The sequence below is a fragment of the Perca fluviatilis genome, chromosome 15 (genome assembly GCF_010015445.1).
Source record: "Perca fluviatilis chromosome 15, GENO_Pfluv_1.0, whole genome shotgun sequence".
Taxonomy (NCBI): domain Eukaryota; kingdom Metazoa; phylum Chordata; class Actinopteri; order Perciformes; family Percidae; genus Perca; species Perca fluviatilis.
Window position 1 is genome coordinate 8,973,709 of NC_053126.1, and position 24,862 is coordinate 8,998,570.

The window sequence follows — 24,862 nt, forward strand, 5'->3', positions numbered from 1 at the left end:
AAAGTGGAACATCTTTAACTCCAGTGATGCCAGACGTGTGTGCGGTGTCTCTTATTTCTGCAGAATTTTTTTTATTCCAGCATTTACCAATGATTCCAAAACCTTTCACTTGTACGATGTATAACTCCATCCTTGGATTTAATAATAAACACACTGATCCTGCAATTCAATTTTTACCAACAGAGCTTTGATAACATTCAAGTTTTACAGCATATTCAAACTTTAAGGTCAACCACAATTTTGTGTTGGTGGACTTGGAAGAAACAAACAAAAAAAAAGGAAAAAAATTCAATACCCCAGAAGCATTTTTGACCCTTTTTCTTTTTGCTCCAAAACTGATGGATCCTACACTTCCCATAATGCAACTCACTAGTGTCTTAAACACTCCAAGTTCCAAACATTGTACAGCAGGTTAGGGTTGTTGTTACAGACTTGACAGCCATAGAAGACATACAACTTTTTTTAAAGGCTTTAAAAATACCCAATAATAATAATAATAATCATGAAAAATAATGTCTTGAGGTGTAAAATTGGTGGAATGCCCTAAACCACAAATATGAAAATCTAGGGATTTCAAAACATTTTAGGTTAATCTTCAATGCAGTTAGTCTGTAAAAGTTCTATCGGCACTTATTGGAAGCCTAATATCTTACAATAACATTTATATTCGTTTTACATTCATTCAAGACATAACTAGTAAATAATTAGCATAAACATTAGATTTTGAGCCAAAAACAAGATCTTATCAAATTGAGGGAGTCGAACGATCAAATCCATTATGTTCAATTTGTAGGCTGTTCTGTGTCACATGAATTTACAGCCTGTACTGCAATATCCACCAATTGCATAGCTTTACTATGTAGGTTTACCTACCATCCTAACTGAACAAGCATTTGCCTTCAGTATTAAGACAGCAGCCAAAGAAAAGCTTCAAAGCTACTAGAAGCCCTGATAGACATACACCAACGTTGAGCTTCAATCCTCACCGTGAACTCAAACAAAAGAAAAGGTAATGCAACATGTGTTGGTGTAGTTGTTTCACCTCATCATTACTGTTTTAATTATTCTTTCTACGCTGACGCTTCCTTTCTTCTGCATGCTGCGTCCTCACGCAGCATTTGTCACATGTTGATGCTTCGCATTCTGTCAAAAGCTTTAGCAATTCTCACAATTAAAATCGCCATTATCCATTGGCTCTGTAAAGACCTAAACAAACTATTTGATTATTTGTGCATGTGTTAAACAATTCAAGGCCTAAACAATTATTCAGCAGTTAAGTAGACGTATTTAAGTTAAAAAGGAATTTTAAAAAGATGCCATTGACAAGTGTAAAGCAAAACAGTGTAAACATACAGACAAGCCTATGAATCTCTCAATACAACCATTATTCTTACAAACCACTGCAAGAGTGAGTTTTACTAAAAAAAAGCACTTTATTAATCAAGCAGATTTTCACTTTTTCAGAATGGAATGATATGAAAGATCTTAAGTTGAGAGTCTGTCTCCTTTGGAGATGAAAAAAATTAAAGGCAAAATGAATAAAAGCAGACATATTAAAAACTCAAAATGAGTTCAAAGTGCTCAGTCCCAGTCCAGCTTTGTTCTGGACGTATGGGAAAGAAGGCCTGGCTCAGACTGCTCTAGGTCTGGGCAAAAGCCAACTGCAGACCAGGTTTACATTTCTTGCCAAATTATCATTGGCAACACATTAGGCGGGCGCTGCTTTAAAAAAAATAACGCGCCAACCTTCTACAGTAGAGATCAAAGAGAAACATCAGCAGCATCCTCAACCTCCAACTACTCAACAATACGATGGGTGTTGTTCCTTCCGATTACTTTGAATAGACGGAGCAAAGCTGGATTGGAGTAGGAGTGTTGGGCAAAGTGGTCAGCACAGGCAGTCCTTGAAGATCATAGTTGATGTGTGGAGTGGTTCCAGCAGTCGTGCGTGCTATAGCTTGATGGTGCCAGTCGGCAGGCTACTATTACACAGTCTGTAGTAGCGAAGGTCATTCACCAGCCGCTGCACGCTTTGAGTGAATGAAGGCAAGTCCTTGAGAAAAAAAAGAGTAAAGTTGAACAGTAATCCTACGGCTAAACTTTGAAATACCACTGTAGTCTTGATTTGTTGTTATATTTCCATGCAGCATGTTGTGGACAAATCAAAGCCGCCTTGCTACATCATATATGTAACAGTTAACTCTGTCTTTGTCTAATGCAACATATGTGCCAACAGCCTGCAAAATGCACTCACCTAAAGGATTATTAGGAACACCATATTAATACCGTGTTTGACCCCCAAATTGATAGGATAGCATCCCCCACACCATTACACCACCACCAGCCTACCCAGTGGTAACAAGGCATGACGGATCCATGTTCTCTTTCTGTTTACGCCAAATTCTGACTCTACCATCTGAATGTCTCAACAGAAATCGAGACTCATCAGACTAGGCAACATTTTTCCAGTCTTCAACTGTCCAATTTTGCAAATTGTAGCCTCATTTTCCCATTTTTTTGAGGAGATGAGTGGTACCCGGTGGAGTCTTCTGCTGGTGTAGCCCATCCACCTCAAGGTTGCAATGCCTTGCCTCGGTTGTAACGAGTGGTTATTTGAGTCAAAGTTGATCTTCTATCAGCTTGAGTTAGTCCCATTCTCCTCTGACCTCTAGCATCAACAAGGCATTTTTGCCCCCCCACAGGACTGCCGCATACTGGCTGTTCTTCCTTTTTCAGACCATTCTTTGTAAACCCTAGAAATGGTTGTGCGTGAAAATTACAGTAATTGAGCAGATTGTGAAATTCTCAGTCCAGCCCGTCTGGCACCAACAACCATGCCACGCTCAAAGTTGCTTAGATCATCTTTCTTTCCCATTCTGACATTCAGTTTGGAGTTCAGGAGATTGCCTTGACCAGGACCACACCCCTAAATGCATTGAAGCAGTCCAATCCAATCCACCTTTATTTATAAAGCACCTTAAAAACAACACTGTTGACCAAAGTGCTGGACACAGTCTATGAATAAACAACAACATACAACAGAGGCACAACACAAAAATAATAAAACAATAAAAATAAATACAGCAATACAAAACTCAAAGTCAACCCAAGCAGCTGCCATGTGATGTGATAATTTTAGAGAAATTTAACAGGTGTTCCTAATAATCCTTTAGGTGAGTGCCATGGTTGCCCATTAGGTAGAGAATAACTTACAAAATGCACAGGTCGATGCATATGTTAGCTTTGAAGCTGTGATTTCAGTATTAGTCAGTTAAGCAGGAAGAAAAACAATGTTAGTAAAACAATGTCATGCTTACCCGTTCAAGCTTGAAGTTGCGTGCGAGAACAGCCCGTTGGCTGGTGTCCACACCCTGGCAGCCATTGAGGAACTCTGGCATGAAGGCAGAGTAGAAGGCATCAAAGTCCACACAGGCCATGTTGTAAATAGCAAGGGTGATTTCCTCCTGAAGAAGGTCGTGACTTTTGTGGAGAAGGACCTGCAGCAGCACGTTGATGAAGTGGAAGAGCATCGAGGTCCGGAAAAGCTTCTAAAGCACAATAAAAACAAAGTTATGACAATGGAGTCTATATATTGATTATAAGCCCTCACTGAAGCTCTCGATCAATCACAATGTGTGAATGAAGGGACACGTCTTAATTAGAGGCGTACAAGGACATATGAGAATATGTTTTTGTTGTTTGTTTTGTATGAGTAAGCATATTGTGAGCAATGTATAATCCAAAGCAAAATTCCTTGCATGTGTCCTCATACCTGGCAAATAAAGCTGATTCTGATAATATATAATCTATATGCCACTATGTGTTATCTGTCCTCCTGATTACTAACGAGATTATATCTGTCAAAACAAGATGCGATGGTGAACATAAAATAAAGACAATTTTTACATCAAACAAGTTTTACTGCTAACAAATGTAGGGTAAAACCTCATAAAAAAGGACATCTGATAATGAAAAATTGCCCCTCGACAACAATCTGCAGACCGCTAATGAAGAATGAGTGAAATTCAGAATTTGATGGTGAGTGAACTCCGTTGACCTGTTTTGCCTCTAAAAACAAAGATACTGACATAAAAGCTCAACTTACTCTGTGATACAACTTGTGCTTGCTGTTGAGTAACTCCAAATAGAAGATATTCTGCTTGAAGAGGTGGATGTCAGGCTGCAAGAAAGACTGTCCAAAAGCCTGGAAAAGACATTTCAGCACCAGTCAGGAAATCAAGTGGGGATAGATTTAACAATAACTTTATCCATTATCTGTAGCACAATTGGCTAATTTCATTTATTGTATATGAAAGCTTAAACAAAGGTCAAATCCTTGATTTTCTTGTTCTATTAAAAAAAGGTATGATGATGGCAACTTTAGCCACATTCATAAACACACCTGCATAGCAGCTGTGAACTGGGCCTCATTTTCCATGGTCTCTTCAGCAGCTCCTCTTTGGACACTTGTTAACACTGACGTTTTAAAGAAGTACCTCCAGTTTTGGTGAAGTATTTGGTATAGCAACTCAAACATCTCAGCCTTGACGTCTGGGGAAGACCTCTATCAAAGACAAGAGAAGATAAGAGTGTCTTGATTCCACAGACCAAATAATTAGATTATTTTTGTAATATTGGTTTTCCACATTGTTCATATTTAACTGTAGGAACATTTTTGTATGACTTCTGAAGGATTTCCACACACTAAGTTTAGGTGCTAGCAGGCTAATCAATGCAGAAGCAAACAAAATCGAAGTCCAGAATAAATATTAACACAAGACAACAAGGTGAACACCAACTGACCTCTGCCACAACTGGGTAAACCTGCTCCATGCACAGAGAGAGGATGCTGGGTAGGAAGGGCTTGAAAGCTTGACCAGGCTCTTGCACCACCACCTGCAGGATTTTCAGGAACTTCTGTACGACTCTACACCCCGCACTGCCCTCTTGCAAAATACTGGCTGCCAGCTGTTCCCTTGAGAACATACAAGTGACATTACATGAATTAGTGTTGAGAGTGATACCAGTATTTTCAGTGTTTGCCCCATGCAATTTGAAACTTTATCCATCTAGACAGGGTATAATACTACTGGGGCTACAACTAGTAAAAGTTCCCATTGTTATTTTTATTTTTTTACCTGGTGAACATGCTGAGGAAAGTGTGAATAATCTGTCCTGTAAAGGCAACACCCATCTGGACTCGCAACGCCTGAAACAGCGTCAAGAAGAAGGCCAACATCTCGTCTGTCACATCTGTGAAAGAGAAGTGACAATTAACAAAGCTAGCCAGTGAGACAACCTTTTGTGACGAAGTTTGTTGAAATCTGAACAGAGTATGGTTTTGTACTGAACTTGAGACATAGGACTCTTCTTAACATGACATCCTAATATATTCTTTTACGTGAACAATAGGATTTAAAATTAAAGTAAGCGTTGACATTCATGTGCATTGCTGCTTGCTGTGCTGATGAAAGCCGGGTCTATAGTAAAGTAGTCTGGCGCAACGAAGTACATTGCTAGAATAAAGCCTGACATCAGGCTTTGCCCCTCCCCTTCTGCTATCTGTGTGTTACTGTTCTCAAAATCCCTTCTGTGGATGAGAGAGACACATACCTGGCTGCTGAATAAACACTGGGAAGAGGCTGAGGGACACTTGGACAGATTCCTGAAGACTCTGGTAACAGATCTGACGTGATTTGGTGGATTCCCCAGAAATGCTGTCCACTACGTCTCTAAGCACAGGCAGGGTCTGCTGTATCACCGCTTTCACTGGAGTAGAAAAAAATATATTCAGAGAACACAATTACATTAGGATAAAAAATGAAAAGATGTGAAAAAGGCTAGCAGCACAATTTAAAAAACAAAACAAAGAGAAAGAAATACTGACTGTTATTCAGATCGGGTTGCCGTGGAGTAATGTTTACTGTCCCTCTTATTCCCTTATATTCACGAGTGAGTGCTGCCAGTAGGCTGGCATGGTTGCTGGAGCGGGTTTGCCACTGCTGCTCACTCTCGGGTAAATTCGGCCACGGCAGAAGCAGCATGTTGGACAAAGCCCTACACACCAACATGTGAGCCTGTATGCATAAAATAGAAGTTTCCAGTCATCCATCTTGGATATAGGACTGGATTCATAGGACTATGGAAGTCCTATGAAGGTACACATACTTTGCTACTTCTCAAAACTGAATATATCCATTAAATCAAGTCGTAACATATTACCGGTATATGCAAAACAAAAACAAAAAACATGTACCTCTTGGGGAAGTCTGCGGGTCTGATTCTCTGCAGTAATGAGGTTGAAGATGTTCCGAACAGCTGGCAAAGTGACCAAGAACACAGGCCTCACTGTAGAGGTGATGGAAACCATCAGATGACATGCTGAGAGCAGCAACTTTTCAGGTACCTAAAAATAAAGACAGAAAAAGTGTTGAAAGGAGAACCATTTGGTAACAACATTCTCCATTCCGTTTCTCTTTTCACTATCTCAGCCCAACCTTAAACATCTTCCTCCCTAGGTTTTCAAAACTACTTGCTTGCATTTTTCTGTATAAATCATATTTAAGCATGAGTATAAGGCAAGCTACCTTTGCTGTGATGAGTGGGCTACTGGCATCTATTGTCGATGTGATGAGGTTCATGAACTGGCTCTGGTTTTGACTGTGGACCTCACTGTAGAACTGTGCAAGCCAATGAGAGTAGGCTTGCAAAGCAGCAAGGGCTTGTGCGTGTCTGTAATAAACAATACAAAACACACACACGCATACAGTTAAAACACGAACTCAATAAAACAGCAGACCTGCATGTCCAAGAACACCTAAATCAGTGTAAATTACATTATATCAGACACAGACTTCTGTTGTAGATCAGTGTTACGTTTCCATTGTCGCGGCTCCGAACCATAACATTAGTTGGGACAGACCCCTGGTTTCTTTAGGCTAACTATATTAGCTTTACTGGGGATTTCCACCGAATGCAGAATGTCTGCGGACCGGTTCCGCTGCATCTCTGCGTCCGTCAATACCCACCAGGTCCAGATTTGTTGAGCAACGGCTGCCACGACTGACAGCTGAAGTCACAAGGACCCACGAGATCTCATGAATTCAGATAGAATAGAACCACAAAACCAACAATAGTTTGTTTCCATCCAGAGGACTAGAGGGAAAACAACTCTGTGCTGTGTTTTCAAGGTGTAGTGCAGGGAAACGGGATTATTTCAGAATTTAAAAAGGTCTAGTTCTGTTTACTCTGTCCAGTTTATAACTACAGTTAGTTTTGCTGCTTAAATATCGGACGATATCAGCTGCAGTGGCATTTCTGCGCGCATGGAAACTTTTACAAACCGCATCTCCAATCATTAAAGTAAATTGTTATAGAAAACACTTAATACAGTACAGGCCAAAAGTTTGGACACACCTTCTCATTCAATGAGTTTTTTATTTTCATGACTATTTACATTGTAGATTCTCACTGAAGGCATCAAAACTATGAATGAACACATATGGAATTATGTACTTAACAAAAAAGTGTGAAATAACTGAAAACATGTCATATTTTAGATTCCTCAAAGTAGCCACCCTTTGCTTTTTTGATAGCGCTGCAAACCCTTGGTGTTCTCTCAATGAGCTTCATGAGGTAGTCACCTGAAATGGGTTTCACTTCACAGGTGTGCCTTGTCAGGGTTAATTAGTGGAATTTTTTCCCTTATTAATGGGGTTGGGACCATCAGTTGTGTTGTGCAGAAGTCAGGTTGATACACAGCCGACAGCCCTATTGGACAACTGTTAGAATTCATATTATGGCAAGAACCAATCGGCTAAGTAAAGAGAAATGAGTGGCCATCATTACTTTAACAAACGAAGGTCAGTCAGTCCGGAAAATTGCAGTCGCAAAAACCATCAAGCACTACAACTAAACTGGCTCACATGAGGACCACCCCAGGAAAGAAAGACCAAGAGTCACCTCTGCTGCTGAGGATAAGTTCATCCGAGTCACCAGCCTCAGAAATCGGAAGTTAACAGCAGCTCAGATTAGAGACCAGATGAATGTCACACAGAGTTCTAGCAGCAGACACATCTCTAGAACAACTGTTAAGAGGAGGAGGAGGAGGAGGAGGAGGCCGCCTTCATGGTCAAGTAGCTGCTAGGAAACCACTGCTAAGGAGAGGCAACAAGCTGAAGAGATTTGTTTGGGCCAAAAAACAAGGAATGGACATTAGACCAGTGGAAATCTGTGCTTTGGTCTGATTAGTCCAAATTTGAGATCTTTGGTTCCAACCGCCGTGTCTTGTGCGACGTGTGTGCGACGCAGAAAAGGTGAACGGATGGATTCTACATGCCTGGTTCCCACTGTGAAGCATGGAGGAGGAGGTGTGATGGTGTGGGGGTGCTTTGCTGGTGACACTGTTGGGAATTTATTCAAAATTGAAGGCATACTGAACCAACATGGCTACCACAGCATCCTGCAGCGATATGCCATCCCATCCGGTTTGCGTTTAGTTGGACCATCATTTATTTTTCAACAGGACAATGACCCCAAACACACCTCCAGGCTGTGTAAGGGCTATTTGACCAAGAAGGAGAGTGATGGAGTGCTGCACCAGATGACCTGGCCTCCACAGTCACCGGACCTGAACCCAATCAAGATGGTTTGGGGTGAGCTGGACCGCAGAGTGAAGGCAAAGGGGCCAACAAGTGCTAAGCATCTTTGGGAACTCCTTCAAGACTGTTGGAAAACCATTTCAGGTGACAACCTCTTGAAGCTCATCAAGAGAATGCCAAGAGTGTGCAAAGCAGTAATCAGAGCAAAGGGTGGCTACTTTGAAGAAACTAGAATATAAGACATGTTTTCAGTTATTTCACACTTTTTTGTTAAGTACATAATTCCACATGTGTTCATTCATAGTTTTGATGCCTTCAGTGAGAATCTACAATGTAAATAGTCATGAAAATAAAGAAAATGCATTGAATGAGAAGGTGTGTCCAAACTTTTGGCATGTACTGTACATAAATACAATAAATCATTTAAAAAGCAACGGAGACAGCCGAGGGCCAGTTAAACGTCCATGCGGGTCTCTAAATCGGAGAAAATAATTCATTCAGGTGGGTGGAAGGTGGTAGATGTTAAGCTTATTCGGATAAAGAGCCGATCCACCCAGATAGAGTGCGTTTGTGTGTATATAATATATGCCTAGCCTTTATATTTGTATAGTTCTTTTCATACAAACATTTGTAGTGTTTTACACTAAATATATAGCCATAATGTGTATGGAGGCCAAAGGCCATTATAAATATATAGGCCCATCTATGTATGTATGTATGTATGTATGTATGTATGTATGTATGTATGTATGTATGTGTGTGCATGTTAAATACAACAAATAAAAATGTACGACCCCTGCATCTAATCCACGTTGTGAATTGAATTCAAAATAAATATATAGAAGTTGTCTAACACTTCTGCTCCTCTGACAGAGATCATAAAATGCAGCATATGACAAAACGATAGACAGCTGATGCAGTGGTGCTGCTTGTCATATTTAATGGACGTCGTTTTTAATGACGGCTCAGAGGCAGAGATGTCTCATGTTTGTTAAATGGCTGTTGCCTTGACTGCGCTCTCCTCGGGGCTCTTCCTTGACTCCTTGACTCAAATCTCCTGTAGGCGGGACTAAGACGAGAGGAGGGAAATCGAGGAGGGGAATTGGGGATGCACAAACTGGGAAATGGGAAAGGCCCACTGACTACTGTAGATTCACTACCCATCAAAAAGCATGTGCATCACTGTGTCAGCGGCAGCAGCCTCTCTTCCCATAACAAACCCTGTCGGACTTACGTTACGTCACATACACACGTTGCCCCCATGGCTACCTGTCTTAAAGTGCCCATATTATGAAAAAAACACTTTTTCTGGGATTTGGGGTGTTCTTTTGTGTCTCTGGTGCTTCCACACACATACAAACTTTGAAAAAAAACCATCCATGCTGTTTTGAGTGAGATACGGTTTCTGAATGTGTCCTGCTTTCAGTCTCCTAGTGAGCTGTTCAAAATCGGCCTCGGACTGTGACGTCACAGTCCGAAATGAGCTGGCTAACCACAACCGTTAGCTCGTAGCTTTAGCCGGCTAATGCTAGCGCTAGCCGGCTAACGCTAACGCTAGCATGCTACGTCGTTCTCAATAGCAAAGCACTGCTACAACACACACAAGTTCACCATAATCTACAAAAGAACTACTTACATGTGCGCCCTCATTTAGAAGTCTCCCAGCTAATCCTGCCTTGTAACTGACCAAAGTTGAAGAAACAGCTTTCTTTTACGGTCTCTAGAGTTAGCTAGCTGACATGCTCGACATCTGAGCTACTGCGCATGTGCGAGTGCAATCAAAGATAGTACAGAAGAAGAAGATGAAAAGAGGTCTCACTCTGTAGCTAAAACAGAAACCAGGTGAAAAGAGGATCTACAGCAGTGAGAGAGAGCTGTGCAGTACAACAACAATATGGTGTTTTTTGAAAATTAAACCTATTCTGGTACAACCTTAAAATACAGTTATGAACCTGAAAATGAGCATAATATGGGCGCTTTAAAGGGGAAGGGTCGGCGTGTAACAATCATGTAAAAGGAGAATGGTGAAAGTTTACTTTTCTATCAAGCAGCAAAAAAGTTTTAGCGTCAATATCGCAACGTCCTGCGATGTGACTATCGCGCATATGCACATCGCGATGTAGATGATGAAACGAAACATCGTGCAGCCCTAGTTAAAATGAATCAAAGATTTATCTGGAGTCAGTTAGGTCAAGTCAATTCCAGAAATAAAACTGTTCTGGAGCTTCATTATGTAAACTAGCAGCTCTGATAGATATAAAGAAGAGGTAACTTTGCTATAAAGAAGAGGTAACTATACCAGAACTGTGCAAACAGCCAGGGCTGCTATTCAACTGGCTTTTGTTGATGCTGGGAAACACGGCTAAGTGTATAAAATCATGCAAACAGAACAGTGTAGTCTTGTTATTTGTAACGGAGACTTTTATAAAGAATTTTTCTCATATACAAATAGTGTGACGCCCATGTTAGGGTTGAGTTACATACATTTTTATAAATTTATATTTATTGTTTGAACACTGTAATTTCCAATTTATGGATGAAATAAATTTGACTTTTGCTTTAAACATGAGATACTCACACGTCAATGAGGTCTGGCTTGAGCACAGAAGGCACAGCGGTCTCCAGGTCATAAAGGCTGGTCTGAGAGCCGTAGCAAGTCACTTCAACCAACCTTGAAAAACAACGTTCACATGGTTAGTGATATTTAATAACAGTCAACAGAAAATCAACCACCACCATTTATTATTAGTAAGTGCACACCACATAGTATCATATGATGAAAAACACTGAATACATTTTAACACTGAACTATTTAAATAGAACACCAAAACAGAAACCAACCGACTTAAGAGCGAGATGAGATTCAGTAACATTTATCGTGTACTATTAGAAACATGTTGAAACAAAAATCACTTTTTAACGTTTTGGAAGAATATTACAGCACTGACCTCTCCACCACTACCAGGGCGTCATTGAAACGTGCAGCAAAAACTTCCCCAATGAAATGTTCAGCCAAGCGTCCGACAGCTTGAAGTAGAGAGCTGAGGTCCCTGAGAGAACAGTGAAGTCGACGGCAATCATTCTCTGCAGAGATATTAAGCCTCCGATCTGAAAAAAGGACACCACGATAGGTCATATATATTAAATTAGCATCACTCAATCAGAATGTACCTTAAAAAACACATTCTTACTTGTGCCGTTGGTGACAATAAACTGCTGCAAACCCAGGTATACGTCCAAATTATCTTGGAGGACTGGAAACTGGGGAGAAAAGAGGAATAACGAGGAGGTCACTGACTGGAATATATCACCATACATTTCTTGACATGTAATAACATCCATAGCCATGTGAAAATAATTCAGTTTCTTTTGAATATTTTTCAATTTTCTTTTTAATGTATACTATGTATACAAACACGCAACTTACACAATCAAAAGACAAACAAGAAGAAGAATGCAGCGTCATAACCTCAGAAACCAAGACAATCTTTTGGAGGAACTGGTTCAAAACAGGAACCAATTCATGGAATCATATTTAACAGAACTCAATTTCAGTATGATCAAGTATGACAGCGCATTCACTAGATACAGCATTTTACTAAACATTGCAATATGCCTGATTTGTGTTCTAGTCTGACATGTTGTTTAAAGCTAAACTAAACCAAGACTAACATTATTACCAAAAGACAATCTGTTACCTCAACTAATACCTTAAAAAAGGGGTTTTGATTGTGTTACATTCTTATGAAATGTTGTGATGTATTAGTGCTGTGCTAGGGCATCTAAACTGTCTCTTATAAAAACAAAGTGAAACACATAATTCTCATATGTGAAATGTGTACATAACTTCTGCAAAATTTCATTCCAATTCTGCCGCAGCACTGTTAATGTTATATTCAGATGTAAGAAATCATTTAAGCTGAGTAAAAAGAAATGTTAAGACTTTTACTATTGGTTAAAAAATATTTTAACTGAAATTTGACCTTCACCTTGTACATAAACGTTAACTAGTAACATAGCATGAATTATTAAGTATCATTGTTGTGGGTACTTGCAGTTAAATATAACATATGTTAGTCATTTTGATAAGTGGTTAAAGTGCCCATATTATGAAAAAAACCCTTTTTCTGGGATTTGGGGTGTTCTTTTGTGTCTCTGGTGCTTCCACACACATACAAACTTTGAAAAAAATCCATCCATGCTGTTTTGAGTGAGATACGGTTTCTGAATGTGTCCTGCCTTCAGTCTCCTAGTGAGCTGTTCAAAATCGGCCTCGGACTGTGACGTCACAGTCCGAAATGAGCTGGCTAACCACAACCGTTAGCTCGTAGCGTTAGCCGGCTAATGCTAGCTTTAGCCGGCTAACGCTAACCCTAGCATGCTACGTCGTTCTCAATAGCAAAGCACTGCTACAACACACACAAATTCACCATAATCTACAAAAGAACTACTTACATGTGCGCCCTCATTTAGAAGTCTCCCAGCTAATCCTGCCTTGTAACTGACCAAAGTTGGAGAAACAGGCTCTCTTTTACTGTCTCTAGAGTTAGCTAGCTGACATGCTCTACATCTGACCTACTGCGCATGTGCGAGTGCAATCAAAGATAGTACAGAAGAAGAAGATAAAAAGAGGTCTCACTCTGTAGCTAAAACAGAAACCAGGTGAAAAGAGGATCTACAGCAGTGAGAGAGAGCTGTGCAGTGCAACAACAATATGGTGTTTTTTGAAAATTAAACCATGTAAACCTATTCTGGTAAAACCTTAAAATACAGTTATGAACCTGAAAATGAGCATAATATGGGCGCTTTAAACTATTGACTACATTAATATGTTTGAAGTGACCTTATGCAGAATTTGAACGCACACATGGCAGCCAATCAAGGCCAACTGGTCTAGTATAATCTTCCTGAGTCGGTATTACTTTATGCACAATGTTTAGTGTTGTAAAGTTCTAGGGACTCTTGCAGCCACCAAACACATTAAGAACCCAGCAAATACCATTATACGTCAGTGTTGAAGAAAATCTACTCCTGCAGCTAATTTTCACCAGCTGGAATTTTAAAATGGTAATACTGAAGTCCACCTAAAGATGCATTAAAACCTTACAAAATGTCAAGGTGACACCAACTATGATCTCTTACCAAAGTAGAGAAAGCATGGGATGGGAGCAGCTCCATCACCTTGGCTACCACCTCCAGACTCTGACGCAGGTACCTTTGCCACTCGGTCTGTTGCTATAGTTACCAAATGAAGGAGAATATTCAGACTGAAGTAGGCCTTTGTAATGTGTGCCTATCTTAAAAGGGGTTAATATGTGACTAATATAATAAACTTGTATTATAGCATTCTTGTAGAGATACACAGGACATGCAGTTTTAGGTAAAAAGGTGCAACTGACAGGCTGCAAAATAAAAATTGTAAATTGTTCTTACATCATCATCCAGAGTCTCATCATCCAGCTCTTCTAACTGGGCCTGATTGTATCTGAACTGTATGCGATTCAGAACTTCCCTCAATAGCATAACTAAGGCATCTTTGTACCTATTCAACCATACAAAAATATATTAAGCAAACAAAAGCAACAACAAATTAATAACAATATATCAGGCATTTTCTACATTTTATTGCCTGTATTTTATAAGGTTGCATTCATTCAAAGTGTAAAAGGGATAAGTAAATGTTTGAGCAACTTACCTATTTAGAACACTTTCTCGGTCAGCGAGTCTGCTTTTGATTTTGGTTGTTAGAAAATCCAAAAAGACACTCCATATATCCAAACAGGCAAAGTAGCCTTCATGGGTAGGCTGTTAAACCAAAGAGAAACAGGTTTTGTAATCATTCAGTACTCATACTTTGAAGGAAACCTGTAGAATTAAAATCCTGTGCTGTACTGCATATGCAAATGACTGATTGACACAATTCTCATTACCTGGTTGAAGGTGAACTTGAAAAGCAGGCCAAGAAACTCTACAATTGGAAACTGAGGACTGGACTCAATCCGCCTCAAGTGAACACTGACAAACAGGCGCAGAAAATCTGTGAACTTTTCCAAGTAACTGCAAGATGAAAGAGAAAACATTAACCAAACAAAACAGAAAGTTAACACAAACATCTTGTAAGTTACCTTATATAGCCAATGCTTGACAATAATAATAATAATAATAATAATAATAATAATAATAATATGATTTCTTAATCCAAGACTGGGGACCCACATTGTCAGAGAATGTTTCCCAGCCCCAATATCCATCTTGACAACGGACAGTGAAAATGCAGGTTGTGTATCTATCTGCACATACTACTAAGACCACTCATAAAATATCAAACTTGTTTGACAATGACCACACATGAGGTGATGAAATTAAGTGAAATGACTTATATGTGGGACGGCCAACATACATGTATAAAATCTAACGGGACCATAGAGACATAAAACCATTCAATCTCAGCTACTGTCAAGTCAACTGAAAAACAAACCAAACAGTGTTTAAAAGTTACTTATAATGGTGCAGTTTTAAACATGGGTTGCAAGAATATGATCATGTGACGGAGCTGAGATACATGGCTGTATAGAGCTAGTGCAGAGAGCAGCAGTGATGAAAACAAAAGGCATTTTTGAGAGATTCTAAGAAATACCACAATTCAACTTCTGACTGCAAATTAGCTTTGAGTACAAGAAAAAAAAATATGACCAGCTGCATATCTCATGGTGAAGTTGTCATGGTAGAATACACTCTAGTCTGCAAACACCAACATATGCACAAATATTGATGTCAACTAATAGATTGAGCCAAACCTCTCATCAAGTTCCTGTAGGCGGCTCTTGATGGTATGGGCGTTATTCTCTCGTGTCAGCTTCTGCAGGAGAAAGAAGGTCTGCTGGAACATGCGCAGCAGGTACTCCTCAAAATCCATTGGCACACAGTTCTTTGACACAAGCTCGTTGACACAGGTCATGGCGAGTACACCAAGCCGGGCACGATCCACCTTGTTGCCCTCACTCTGTTGTCCATTTCGCCCTCCTCCATTCGATGTTGGTAGCATTGTCCCAGGATTAAGCTGACCATTAGAGGAGGAGGAGTTTGAGGAAATGAAGCATCCTGTCTTGGCCTTTGTCCGAAGATCACAACCAAAACGTGCAAAATGGAAAATTGATGCCAGCAGGGTGGGTGTGATGCTTGTGGACAGAGGGATCCAGCTGAACAGGTGAGCCAAACACTCCAAAACGAGACAACAGAGCTGCTGACTCTCATTGTCCAATGCTGCCATGGGCTGGCAAAGCAGCTTTGAGTACTGGCTGCCCTGAAACAAACTGCCCAGCAATTCCACTGATTGAAGAAACAAACAAAAAAAATCATCTTGTTAACACACAACAACAAACCGAAATACAAACAGGCAACAACTATTCCATGATTCTCACCACATTACTAGCAAGTCTTTGCAGTTTTATGTAACTAAAAAGGACAATCCACTCACCACTTTCCCCTGAGGTGGGTGAGGGAGGCGGGGTGGAAGCTATGACACTGTGCTTGTCCCAATAGGTCTCCAGAATATCTGCAAAACAAGAAGTGACAATAACCTAATTATCGACATAAACTGAAGGTTAGCCTTCAAAACATTTGCTTTGACAGGCAGCCGGACTAAAATTTTGAGCAGATGTTATCTTAAGTCACATTTGGGCATCAAAAACCACATGGAAACTGCATTTCACAAGTCAGATTTAAACCTCATTAGCTGGTTGTATCATAGGTGGTTTTATATCCAATTCAAATTGCAATTCTGCAGATGTGGCTCAGTCTAAGAAAAAAAGATTGGATTTTAGACATCCCTTAAAGGAACACGCCGACTTATTGGGAATTTAGCTTATTCACCGTAACCCCCAGAGTAAGACAAGTCGATACATACCCTTCTCATCTCCGTGCGTACTGTAATGCTGTCTGATGGCTCCAGCATTAGCTTAGCCCAGCACAGATCCTGCAGGTAACTGGTTCCAACTAGCCTACTGCTCCGAATTGTGACAAAAGTGACAAAATAACGCCAACATGTTCCTATTTACATGTTGTGATTTGTAGAGTCACAGCATGTACAAAAAACAACGTAACATGAGACACAGCCATCTTCTATCCGTAAACAAACTGGGAACTACATTCTCAGACAGGCTTGCTGCGAGCATATCACTCTGCCCAAGTACTATATTCTTCCGCCTGAGAATATAGTTCCTGTCTCATGTTACGTTGTTTTTTTGTACACGATGTGACTCTACAAATCACAACATTTAAATAGGAACATGTTGGCGCTATTTTGTCACTTATTCGGAGCAGTAGGATTACTGGAACCATTCACCTGCCTGTTCTGTTATGGACTGATGCCGCTGGAGCCGTCAGACAGCTTTACAGTACGCATGGAGATGAGAAGGGTATGTATCGACTTGTCTAACTCTGGGGGTTACGGTGAATAAGCTAAATTCCCAATAAGTCGGCGTGTTCCTTTAAATGCAATAACACTGACTTTGCATAGAGAGAGCACTGTTAACTGACTCAGCAGACTTCAGCAGTCGTTGTTATATACACCCATGTGCATGCATCAACCAGTAGTTCAGCGCCAACTAGATAGTGCTGTAGATTAAACAGTAAGAGCATACATCTCTTTGGTGCTTCTTGCCAAAATGTTCTTTTGTTTCTATACTGAACCACTGACCTACCAGCAATTATAACTGGGACACAAATGGGAAATCTATTTACATTCAGAAATAAAGTTGCACAAACTATTAAAAGGTTGTTCTCACCTGTCAACAGTCCAAGCACTGTCGGTACCTGCTCCAGCAGCAGTTTACGCAGCTCATCTTTCCTGGCGACACTCAGGTCTTCTCGAGGACACGCAAGTTCCTCTGATGTGGTTTTTAACATCATCAAGCCCAATGGAGCCAGAGCTGGGGACTGGATCAACTGCAGTCGAAAAACAGATTGACAAACAAAAGCTCTATCAATAAAGATCACTGCATTTTGCACACTTAGACCACAAAAGGGGAGATGTGTGTTTAAATGCAAAGAGTGTTAACTACTTGTACTTTACTTTGTAACTTTAACATTACATTGTATCTATGTACACACTAGTCATGTCCTACCAGCTGCAATTCTACTGCGTTCAGACCAAGGTTATTATAGTTTTGCATTTTTCATTAGTTTTAATTTTTATTTTGTTTTGACTTTTTTGTTTTCAAATTCAGTTTAGTTTTAAAAGTGGGTTTGCTAGTTTAGTTTTTATTTTTTGAAAATGCTTAGTTTTAGTCTTTTTTGTAATATGGGTTATTTGTCAGGGCCAAGATTCAAAAAGGTCAGAAAAAGTATTCTAAGTATTCTATTATAAGTGTAATAATAACTCAACAAAAAAATCATACAATTTTAGAAATGTGTATTCACAATGTATTCAACAATAACACGATACATAAACGTACATACGGTCAGAAATATGTAAACAGTCTACACAGGCGCCGCCGCTAGTGCAAAATGTGTAAGTGACGTGTGCCAGAAAAAATATATATAAAAACTACATAGACTAAAGAAGACATACATCAACAGATATTTTGAACTTCGGTTCAAGTAAAGTGGCGAACTTTTTAAAGTCAATCGACTCACACAGTTGTGGAGACATTCCAGTATCAATACACATATTAACCCACGCTTCCTCCCGCTTGTGGCGTTCCTGATTGTACTAACCAGCAGCTATCAGGTCGCCGGTGAAAGCACTCCTGTAATGTTCTCTGTCCTACGGTTGTTTCCGTCATGCTGCCTACCTGTACCCATACATCCATGCCCTGTAACGTTACCAGGGTTAGCGTCGGGTTTCGGGGTAGGGGGGGCTTGGCGTTCTCTAGAGGTCGACCGATTAATCGGCCGATTTTTTGGCTTTTTTTACATAATCGGCATCGGCCAATATCAAGCCGATTAATAGGCAGGCGCATCTGCGGGCAGCCTGGTGTTGTTGTGGAACACGTGTTCGACGCACGCTGCCCCTAGAGTCAATTACCAGCAGAGTGAGCAGACCTCATCCAGTGCCTAAGGAAGGAGCTGTTCCTCGGAATTTTTTTTTTTGCAATCACAGACAGTGGATCTGAGACTTTTATTATTTGTTCTGTTTGTGTGTCTATATTTGAGAGGGTTGTGAACTCAATGCAGAGAAAGAAGTTGTAGTTAAAAGAGACCACCGCACCATAGGCTAGTGAAGGACTGGCTTTGCTTTGCTAGCGTCGTTGCTAGGGTTGGTACAGAGTAGACCCGGTGCTAATATGGCACCTGTGCCTTAACGACCCGTATCTACCAGACCGAATAGCAACGTGGATTTCTGTGCCTCATTTCGGCGCTACTGATTGGATCTGCAGATGGATTTAACACGATTAAAATGCTGACAGCTAAATGGTGTAAAGTGTGATTTATTTCACAGTATAGGATCCAACAGCAGTATGTTAAGCAGTGTGCTGCTGCCGTTGTTTAGCTACTTGTCTGAAGAACAACACAGACGGTGCGTCGCGGTGCATTCAAAGTTGTTGTAAAATACCCTTTTGCCATGGTGGTCGTTTTTGTCGTTCAACAGCAATTTACTAGTGAAATACGTTATTGTTATAAGTTATAGTTATTACATCATTATTAAATCATTTACTTTTGACCATATGGCCTAAAGTTGTTTCCCCCCCTTTAATTAGGTTTTGTCCCTTTGGCATGTCTGTCAACAAACAAAACATACCAAAAATACATGTTTCAGGACAGTTTTTGGGAAGATGACAGAAACGTTTTTAGCCTTGTATCACTTACAATGCACTGAATTATTAGCTGATTTATAAAACAAATGTTAGATTTTATATCTATACCTATCTATAAAATGACTTGAAGAAGATAATATACAAAAATACTAACTTAACCTTGTATTTTCCCCCTGTTTTAGTCATTAAGTCTGATGGCTGAAAAGAAAACCACCCCCTTATGGCAGCCAACACCAAAACAAAGAAATGCTGCTGGTTGCTACTGTGTGTCAGCACTACTATTGTTAAAATGGTCAATTTATTTTATTGTTCTCAGCCGTTTGATAAATGCTGCTAAGTGCACTAAACTTTATCTTTTAATTGAAAAGTTTATTTGACAAAGTTAAATTTATTTTCTTTCTTTCTTCTTACCCGTTTTGTTTATTTATACTATATACGTTTTTACATTATACATGTTTAATGTAAGTATACAAGTGCAGATTGGTGTTCAAGTGTTCAATAAATGTTTTTGTTGAGAATTTTTTTGTATCTTAAGTACTTATTAGTGTTAAATTTTATCTTTCAAACAGAGGTTAAAAACAAGCAAATATTGGCCAAAAATAATTGGCAGCATATATCGGCCGACCCTGATTTCAAAAGATCGGCATCGGCCTGAGAAAACCCATATCGGTCGACCTCTAGCGTTCTCCTTTAACTTGTTAAGGTAAGCTAGGTTAGCCTCCTTGTGCGCGCTTCTCAAATGTACTTTCAAATTCGTGGGATTTTTCATTTTCTTATAAATTGTCCACATATTTTACCACCTTCCATTGCACGGCACTTGCTTTTATCTGACACACATAAGCCATAATCAAATAACATCTTCAGACTTTTGGTACTGCCATGACGCCATGGACTATGTTGTGTTCAATTTGCCATGGAATGTCGGAATTTCTGGGTTACCAGCACTATATGTCTATGGACGGAAATGACAACTCTGAAAGATATATTTGCTCTATGAAAGACATTGACAAAAGATGTATTTTAGTTAGTTTTGCAAACCGAAAATAGTTTGTTAGTAATCGTTTTTATTTTTATTTCAGTTAACGAAAACGTTATTTCATTCGTTTGTTAATGACTATAACCTTGGTTCAGACAGGGAAACAGATTATCTGCTGGGTTGTGCAGTGGGAGATGAAGTGTCACTGAAGCCGCCCATTTGTGTTAAGTCATGCTGCGTTCTTAAACCCCCCCAATGTAGCACAAGTAGACTTTAAATTTCACAGTTACTGTTTTCCGTCCGATCCTTTATAGATCTCAACGTTTTCCACTGCTTGAAGGCAGCTTCATTTCACAGAGAAACAGAGAAAGAAAAGAGACAAGCGAGATAGATTGACTATGCTTTGTTCATTCAGCGGTTACACAAACTCCTGTGCAGTTCAGTGCTTGCGTTTCGGGTTTTAAAACTTTCTTGTGGCAGCGATAGAGGCAGTGATGTTTCCTGTTGACTGTACGGGACTCTCACACCGACAAGTTTGATTGCCGTTTACAGGATTGACCACCGCAGCGTGACATAGGGTTGCGATTCTACAAAAGTGGAGTCTGTCTCAACTTTTAGCCGCAGGCCTGCTGGTTTTGTAGATGATCTGTAATCTGAACGTATTTAGTCTACTAAACGTCACTAAACATGTATTATGTTAACAAATAAGCAATTAAAATCTCTCCAATTCAAAAACAATAAAAAAGTTTCCATAAAACATCACAGTGTTGGGTCAATTCTGAACCAATCAGCTGTTAGATCAACTGAGAGCCAGGCATTTCCCATCATGCCCTGGGTCTTGCAGTCAGTGGAGAGCAATTGTGGCACCTGGCTCTTAAAACTGCAGCTGCCTTGATCTCGTGAGGTTACCGTTGTCCATGTGTGCATGACGTCAAGAGCACGTCGGGATCAAGTTGGACACAAATCTTACCGGCATGCATTGGGCGGCAAACACCGGTGATCGATTCTGCGCAGGCCTGGCTCATCTTGAACGTGCCTAATGTAACTTCTGTCTTTGTCAGCTTTTGTTGACTATTTAAGAACACATCAACCAGCACCCAGTTACTGATGATTGAAACTTACACTAAACCTTAGCAGAAGCAACATAAGTAGGGCTTACCTGAAGGGTGCTTGTAAAGAAATCATGGTAGAACATCGGCCAGTCCTGGCGACCAATGTCGACGATAACTTTGCACAGTTTGTTACGGATGAAATAGGGCACCGATTTGTGTTGAGCAAGTAGGAGTTTGGGCAGACAGCTGCGAATCTCCATCTTGTCTTGTGAAGCCACTCCAATCCACATCTTGTTTACCAGGTTCTTAAAGTAAAAGGGAACAATCAGCTATCAAAGCTGTGTCTGAAGGAGACTACAAATTGTACAGACAAATATTTTGTAAGAGTTCTCAATAATGTGTAATCAGTAATTCATTTGAGTGAAGATTTATTTAGCAAGATTTCTTTTAACAATATATTGCCCACTGAAACACATTTTTACTGACATCTTTCACTGCAAATATAATGCTGCAAATGAAACACCTAAATTTAAGCATACACATCTCAGATACGCATTAAAGAAAGTATGTCAATAGGGGTCACAGTATGTTCAGCCTTTTATCCCATGCAAAACGTATTACACATGGCTTACTTGTTTTGCGGAATTAAAGAAATGAGGAAACAGGAACAGTGTGAAACAAATTCTCTTCTCAGTACCTATAAATAATAGTTTTCTCTGTGTACTGTCTTATTTTCAAAGCACAAAACGGTAAAGACGGCCCTAGACAGTACTAAGAGCTAAAAATATGCTTCTCCCACCAGCAGAACTTACTTCAAAAACTGTGAGGCTGTACATCATTACATACTCATTCCGAGTATTGGAGAGAAAGAACAAGCAGTGGCGCCACGCTCCAGTCTGCTGTGCGAAGTTATTCAGCAGCTCTTCTGCAGAAAAAAGGAAGTAGGCATGATCTCTAACAGCGGTACATGACAATGAAGTACTTGACTTGCAGACACACTAAAAGTAATGCGTCACAACACAGGAAGTGTGTTAAAAAAAAAAACTTGTGTGACTGTAGGTCACAACACTCTACAGTGACAACTACACCTACACTATAGTATACTGACTTGCTAAGCCAGATATGTGTCAACTGTTAAAAGAATTTGGGAAAGAGTATCACATAGGGATAAACCTTTACTGTTTTATCAAAGAACAAGAAGAGATCCACAAAGAGATCTACTTCACCTTGACTAAAACATAACTACAAATTGTAAGATAATGTGATATTAAACTGAACCTGGGGGAAAAAAGTTGTCCAGGTTTTTTACTCTAAAAGACATATATTCCATCATCATTGTTTTAGAGAGGAGTCCTATATTGTTTCCATTACAACCCAGGGTTAGGGGGAAATGCACCCCTGAAAATACGTGTGGACCATGCCCTTGCTTCTAAAGTGTAGCAGTAGGTTTAACAAGGTCACACTTACCTATTTCTCTCTTCCGCTCATTGGTTGTGCAGCTGTGAAAGAACTCAGTCATAAGGCTCTCCAGTGCACGCAGTGATCCCTCCTCTGAAGCCTAGTGGATATAAAAAAGGTAAAGTTACGTACAAAACACACATTTAGACTATTTATTTGAAAATATGCATAATCCAAACCACAAAATGCTGCATTTGTGTCATAATCATCTATTCATTAGCATGACAAAAATCACACTTAGACCAGTGTCTGTCCGTTTGACAGATACAATTTAGTGGTGTGCTTGTCATGCAGAAAGTTAAACATGCACAGCAGATGCTTAACTGAAGAATGTAGACTGATTTAAAGAACAGAGTTTTTGTGTGTTGGTGCTTTACATTTTGGCATAATTTCATGAAAATATAGTTCACACAGCTTGGCAATTCTACCGTTCACAATTGCATGTTACTTGCTTATATAGTTTAGCATTAAAGATTGCATGAGAATCCCAGTCTTGGTCATTCTGTAATTTAAAAACAACTGCGTTATATCAATAGTAGGCTAGTACCACGCTTTGGTAGGTGGAGGATGTTGGGCCCTGCCTAGTGCCTATGCCTAGCACTAATGAGATAGCAAATTGAGATTGTATAGAGTAGCTCCTGCGACAGGCAGGTTTGAATTCCTCAAATAAGCCACAACTTGCCAAGGCTCAACACTACTCGCAGCAAATATTCGGTTTTGCAAGATGGGCGTCTTTTAACGTTACCGTGACATGGCTTAACGAACTGTCACATCCCGTGAAATACCTGGCCTCTCACAAACCGTTATATGGATTAACAGACATGGAGGACCGTAATGCACACAATCATACACGATTAACTGTATGTGAAGAAAGTTTAATACATTATTAACATAACTTTGGGTGTTTCAGTTCAAAAATACGAATCAAAAGCGTATGCCTCCACGTTAGCTATTAGCAAATAAGACATGAAGACAACGTGAATAACTAGGTAAATAATATGCGTTTAATTATACTTACCATGTTTAGCTGGCTCAGATGCTTTCTTCAGTTTACTTGTTCTCGAATTAATTTCACTAATAAGCCAACATTAGCTCTCTAGCTAGCCAATTCTGTAGCTAGCTAACGTTAGCTTAGGTGTTGCTGGCTAACGTAACCGCAGAGGGGGCTCATCATGGTCTGCTCGCCTGCTTCGGTCGATACTCTACACAAAACTAGCTAGCAAAGGTTGGCGTCGTTGACTGTGCTTACAATAACAAACGTTAAACACACAGCAAAATTTTACCTTGCTCGAATAAAACGTGTTTTCGCTTACCAAGCATTGCTAAAGGCTTAAGATTAAATCAGCTATCTCGAATTGATGAGTTAGCTAGCTGCATTGTCGTGTAATTTCCATTTACCGTCAGGTTAAATATAGAAATATGTTTAGTGGAAAATCTAACGTGGCTGCAGCACCGGAGAAATGTGCAACGTTAATTGGCTTTCTCTGTCAAGCGGTTCGAAGCTGAGTTACCCAGCTGCTAACGTTGCAGCGGATGGCTAACTCGCTAGCTTTTCTAGAAGGATGAAAGCATTCTGTCAAACGTCGACATGCTTCAACGGCTATTGGTCGCGACAATTTGCCTTTACCGTTTGTAACTTCAAAGCGGGTGAATATGCACACTTAAGTTATACATCTGACGCATTTGTAATAACACTAAATATATAATACTATGCGCGCTTGTTCCTGTTATTCCCCTTCTCAATGCTGAGGGCGGCTGAAGAATACAACTAGCTAGCTTCTGGTTACAGGGTTTGCTCATAGGGTTTGTTTCTCAACTTCCTCTTTTGCTGCAAAAATCAACCAAACCAATCAGCTTGTGTCAAGTCAGTCACAATAATAAAAGCACGATTTTCAGTATATCTTACAGCACTTTTTGGACAAATAAATACAAAGTTTTGGAGTAACATTGTATCAGTGTACAAATAAAAATAAAAAAGAACGCGCAATTAGTTAAGAATAAAATGAAATCGTATTAAAA

General features: G+C 39.8%; 1 protein-coding gene across 1 annotated transcript; it reads right to left on the reverse strand.

The window, feature by feature from the left end:
- Window positions 1-114: 114 nt before the first annotated feature.
- Window positions 115-24,662, reverse strand: xpo6 (exportin 6). The gene is made up of 24 exons (XM_039824494.1): window positions 23,862-24,662; window positions 22,853-22,943; window positions 22,198-22,310; window positions 21,493-21,690; window positions 17,387-17,546; window positions 16,078-16,155; window positions 15,398-15,929; window positions 14,531-14,657; window positions 14,296-14,405; window positions 14,034-14,142; window positions 13,743-13,835; window positions 11,792-11,861; window positions 11,549-11,708; window positions 11,179-11,271; window positions 6,588-6,732; window positions 6,257-6,406; window positions 5,888-6,077; window positions 5,614-5,769; window positions 5,139-5,253; window positions 4,804-4,975; window positions 4,403-4,564; window positions 4,106-4,204; window positions 3,318-3,548; window positions 115-2,053 (listed from the first exon to the last, which is right to left on the reverse strand). The coding sequence occupies exons 1-24, from the start codon at window positions 23,862-23,864 to the stop codon at window positions 1,952-1,954; spliced, it is 3,459 nt and encodes a 1,152-aa protein (XP_039680428.1). The 5' UTR covers window positions 23,865-24,662; the 3' UTR covers window positions 115-1,951.
- Window positions 24,663-24,862: the final 200 nt, after the last annotated feature.